At 34.8% G+C, this 4,670-nt stretch overlaps 1 protein-coding gene across 1 annotated transcript in view; it reads left to right on the forward strand.

Annotated features, from left to right (window-relative positions):
- Positions 1-2,326, forward strand: part of LOC117117934 (U6 snRNA-associated Sm-like protein LSm4) — a 31,578-nt gene extending 29,252 nt beyond the window's left edge. The window contains exon 5 of the mRNA XM_033262418.1: positions 1,794-2,326. Within this exon, the coding sequence (XP_033118309.1) occupies positions 1,794-1,882 (89 nt within the window). The 3' untranslated portion in view covers positions 1,883-2,326. The remainder of the gene's footprint in view (positions 1-1,793) is intronic.
- Positions 2,327-4,670: the final 2,344 nt, after the last annotated feature.

A 4,670-nucleotide genomic window follows, 5' to 3' on the forward strand; every position in this document is an offset into this window, starting at 1 on the left:
CTCCCCCAACTCCCACCCCCTCAAGAAAAATGACTAAAGATGGGCAGTGCCTCTGACTGCCGGTTTAACACTTTTTCCATCCCTGATATAGGTGGCACTCTCTGTTGTCCACAGACGTTGGTTACCATTCATAATACGCCTGAATGACTTCATAGGCTTTCTGGAATAGGCATTTTAAAATCTAATATTTTGCCATCAAAATATACTAAATACACAAAAGCTCTCATTATATTAGTTGTCGAACACACATTTAATCATCAATTAAAATTTATAAAAAATAGTAAGATACAACATCTTAATAATTACGTTAGGAATTGGGATCAATGAAGAAAATAGCGTCCGGTTGAATGCTTTTTGCAATGATAGCAACGGAGTAGTATCGCATGGTATCGTGACATAACACTGTTCTTTTCATAGACACCAATTGTAAAAAATTGCATATTCCATTGGACAGTTTAAATTTAGATTGTCATTTGAAATTCCTTCTCCCTCGGCCCTCAATTTTACAACTGATAATATATTTTTAATTATATTTAAGTCATCTTACAAACCATTTTAAAAGTTGTTTTTAAGAACATCAGGTTTCATATAAATCGTTATTGATGGATTCATACTTAAATGTAACTTTAACTATATTTAAATCATCTTAGAAACCATTTTTAAAGTTGTTTTTAAGAAAATCAGGTGTCATATTAATCATTTTTGATGGGTTGGTACTTAGATGTAACTTTACACTATAACCTCTTTGCAGTCCTTGACTTCTTCATGGGAATCCCAAAGCTGTAGTGAAGGCCTTCCTGGCATTTCAAGTATCTATAGTGCTATTGAATTCTGCCCTACTCAACCTGCTGTAAGGGAGCTTTAGTTGGTTGGTGGTGAAGCATGTGCTGCTTGGCAATGAGCTAGCCTAGGGACATTAATTTTCTTAGTAGCTTGGCACTTGTGTGTTTAAAAGCTGAAAACATTAGTCAAGTTTACCAAGGATTAGAACATTCAGGATTTAATGGTCATAATGGAAAGTGATGGATTATCATTCGGTGAAATAGTGACTGATTATTGGCTTATTTTTTTAGATGATTGATTATTGTATTCAAAGGTGATATTTCTTTTTTTGAATGGTGTTTGCATAGCTATGAGAATGATGATGATTGATTGTTATATATTTAGGATGATGATGATCAATTATAGATTTGTAAAGATGATAATTAGAATGCTGAATGATTGTAAATTTGAAATAATGATTGGTCATTGATTTGAAATGATGATTGATTATATTTATTGGAATGTTGAACAATTACAGTATACATTATACTCATTCAAATGTCAGTGTGGATGAGATGCAACATGATGTCAATTTATATTTTTCAAAACCAAACAAATCCAAAGTATTTTCTGGCTGGGTTAGTGGCACTCTTGAGGAGGGTATGGGCAAACTGAAAATGATTTAAAATTCCAAAGGAAAAGGACTTTATGACAAGGTGCTCACAGTTTTGCCGTGCACACACAGTGTAGTTACCACCTTGGGCCGACGGTTCCATCTCCACTTTAAGCGAGTGCTTGATAATACCACACTCTCCAATGATTATCAGGGCAATCGGAGAAAAGCGTAATTACAAACGATTTGTTGTGCCCCTCATGGCATTGCGTTCTCATGGAATTGCTTTGGACGATGGTTGGTGCAGTGTGTGCCAGTTTTTAGTGTCATAATATCACTAAAAATTACCAGGAGTGGATTATGATGTAATTATATAAATCTGATCAATTAATATAATCATTGTATTTTTGTCTTCTAGGAGCATTTGGTGGACGTGGCGGTGGTAGAGGCGGACGTGGTGGAGGACGAGGCGGTGGCCCTAACAGAGGTGGGGGACCAAGAAGATGAGGTCCTAAGTGGGTTCTGCAAAGACGGTGGTAGAAGATACATTATGTACATCATTTTATAAATAACTGAGAATTTAAGGATGTGCCATGTGCTTCACAAGCTCTCACAGAGGATGCAAGAAGAGGTTGCTGCATCATTGGTCGTTTGCCATCACATTAGCACAACCTCTCTAATTTCCATAGCATCTTGGTACCATTTTACTTTGTAAATTATATATTATTACTTTTTCATAAAGAAATCGTTCGAAAGTGGTTGTCTGTTTTGATACAGTACAAAAAAAAAACTTTACGTCTCAAAGAAAGTTTTAAAATCAATTTTTTAAAATAATGATTTCCTGTTACATGCAAAATTTTGTAAATTATTTGAAGAACGAGTTCCATAGAAATAATGCTATACCATTATAATGTAATATTTTCTATTAAAAAATATTGATCTTGTCTGGTATATTGTGTACTTTCAAAGGTTCACCAATCTCTTTTGAGCTCGAAAAGTAGAATTCAAAATTAATTTATTCATCAATGTATAAAATACATATATGAAATTTGTTTCTTATATTTAATATGTGTACGTAAACATTACCATTCCTATATTACACCTTATTGGCAGATAATTGATTATAATTCTTTTAATCAGCAGATTCTTTTATGCTTCATCTCATTGGAATTTATTTGATGTTTTTTTTAAATGAGTATTCAGTGTTCTAATTGATTTTTAATCAGTATTTTTAATGCATTTCTCAGTTTTACATTTTTATACATTTTCATTAAATTTCTTTAAAAATTATTCAGTCATAAAATTGGAAATTCAGATGTCTTTGTTAACACTTAAAGAAGTACGAGACACAAACATATTTAATAGCCATTGCTCCTGTAGGGCGAGTCAAGTGATCTGAGCATAATGCAGAGTACCACTAACTAAAGCCTTCAAGTCGTTCCTCCCAATGGTTCGGTTAATAGAACCAAGTCTTCTCGGATAAGGACTTAAAATGGAGGTCCAGTGTACACATCTGGCTTGTGTGCACTTTAAAAAACCTGTTGCATCTTGTAGGCAGTGTAGGGGGTTGCCCTGATAATATGGTTCATTTCAGCTACTATATGCAATTCAGCACAGTGATGCTCCAAGTTACGGTTATTCTCCTACCTTTACCTCTACTTAAAGCCAAGTTTCCAAAGAATCCCTACACAGTCACTACAGTGTTTTCAGCGCAATCGATGCACTGCATAGCAGTCCCCGACGCAATCAAGAAGACTCCACAATTCAACTGACCAATCAGCATCACCGAAAGCTTTCGGTGGTAGCGTGTAACGATTGTATGGAAACCAAGCTTTAGGATCATATCACATAAAAAAACAATAGAAAGATGATATTATCTTTTTGCATGTTTCATGGTGATTAGTCTTCTAATTATAGCATGATGGCGATAGTTTATTTCAAACAATTACATTGCGTGTACATCAATTGGTTTCTATAGTCACATTGATAAAAAAGAAATTGTTATCGGTTCAATATTCATTAGTTTTCATTTACTGTAATTGGTAATTCAAATAAAATATAATTCAGAAGAGTCTGATTTCTGCCACAAAGCAATTATGTCTGTTCATTATTGAATTTTTTATTGCATATTGTCAATTATCTTGCAATAATGATATAATAAATTGCAGGTCAAATCCTAAAGGCTTTTGACATATGGAATATAAAAAAATATAATGAGTTTTTATGTTAGTGTCCTGAATTGAGTCAGTCATACTAATGCTGTGGTCAAACTAATTCTTGCTATGGAAAGTAAAGCAGGCTCTATATAATTGATAAAGACGACAGCATGGTCTGCAGATACATGGGAAGAAATAAATACTCATGAAATGGATTAAAATATCTACTTCTACAACTATTAACTTTTTTTATTTAAAGGTCAGCTGGTAAATGTTTAGAACTGCCAATTTGTTTTTGTTCCCTCTCGAGATTGATTATCTCCCGAATGGAGGGGTCCGGCGATGGGCGTCTTGTGACCTAACTTGGGTGTTGGAAAACAATCCATTGGCACAGCGGTGTTTTACATGGAGATTGCATTGCGGCCATCCCTTGTTATTTCTGTAAAAATCGTCATAATTCCCAGTAAACTATACCAAACTGAGATTGAGATTTTTCGACAAATGTTAGACCTAGGCCCCTGCACGTCTACGGCACGATGGTCTTCGACCCACGAACTACGCTGCGATGTTAGGGCTAGCTAAGGTCTGGGTTTATGAAGTATCACTTAAATTTCAAAGCTTACAATCCTAGGAGAATGCTAGGATAAGCAAATAAATACTATTTTGAACAATCGTATTGCCTTTCCAGCCATTTATTTCTCATGTTAACTGTGGGAAGTTGTTTTCGCAACTATAACATTATCTTTTCCTATGCTATCGCACTAATGTTTTTCATATGTACTCAAGTTATATCACGTGACAGCCTCTAAACAAACATCGCTTCCCTCTACTCATTCAATTATATGTACATCATTCTGCTATATAATAATACCATGATGATACATAGCCTACACCAACTGGGATTCGAATCCAGGACTTCCTGTCTATTCAGACAGATTTTACCACTGGCCATTGATACTTTCGTTGGAAATCCAAATGGAGGGAAATAATTTCACACTCACAGTGCGGTATGCTGACTAGTATTCAAAGCTCACACATAAAGCATCTTCAAACGAGAGACAAGACAACTCTTCAGAGTTAATGACAAATGCTACGTAGAGATGAACCATAAATTGATACCGTATGCAGCAATGCTACAC

The sequence above is a fragment of the Anneissia japonica genome, unplaced genomic scaffold, assembly GCF_011630105.1.
Source record: "Anneissia japonica isolate Jap-2015-1 unplaced genomic scaffold, ASM1163010v1 scaffold3106_len312699_cov133, whole genome shotgun sequence".
Taxonomy (NCBI): Eukaryota; Metazoa; Echinodermata; class Crinoidea; order Comatulida; family Comatulidae; genus Anneissia; species Anneissia japonica.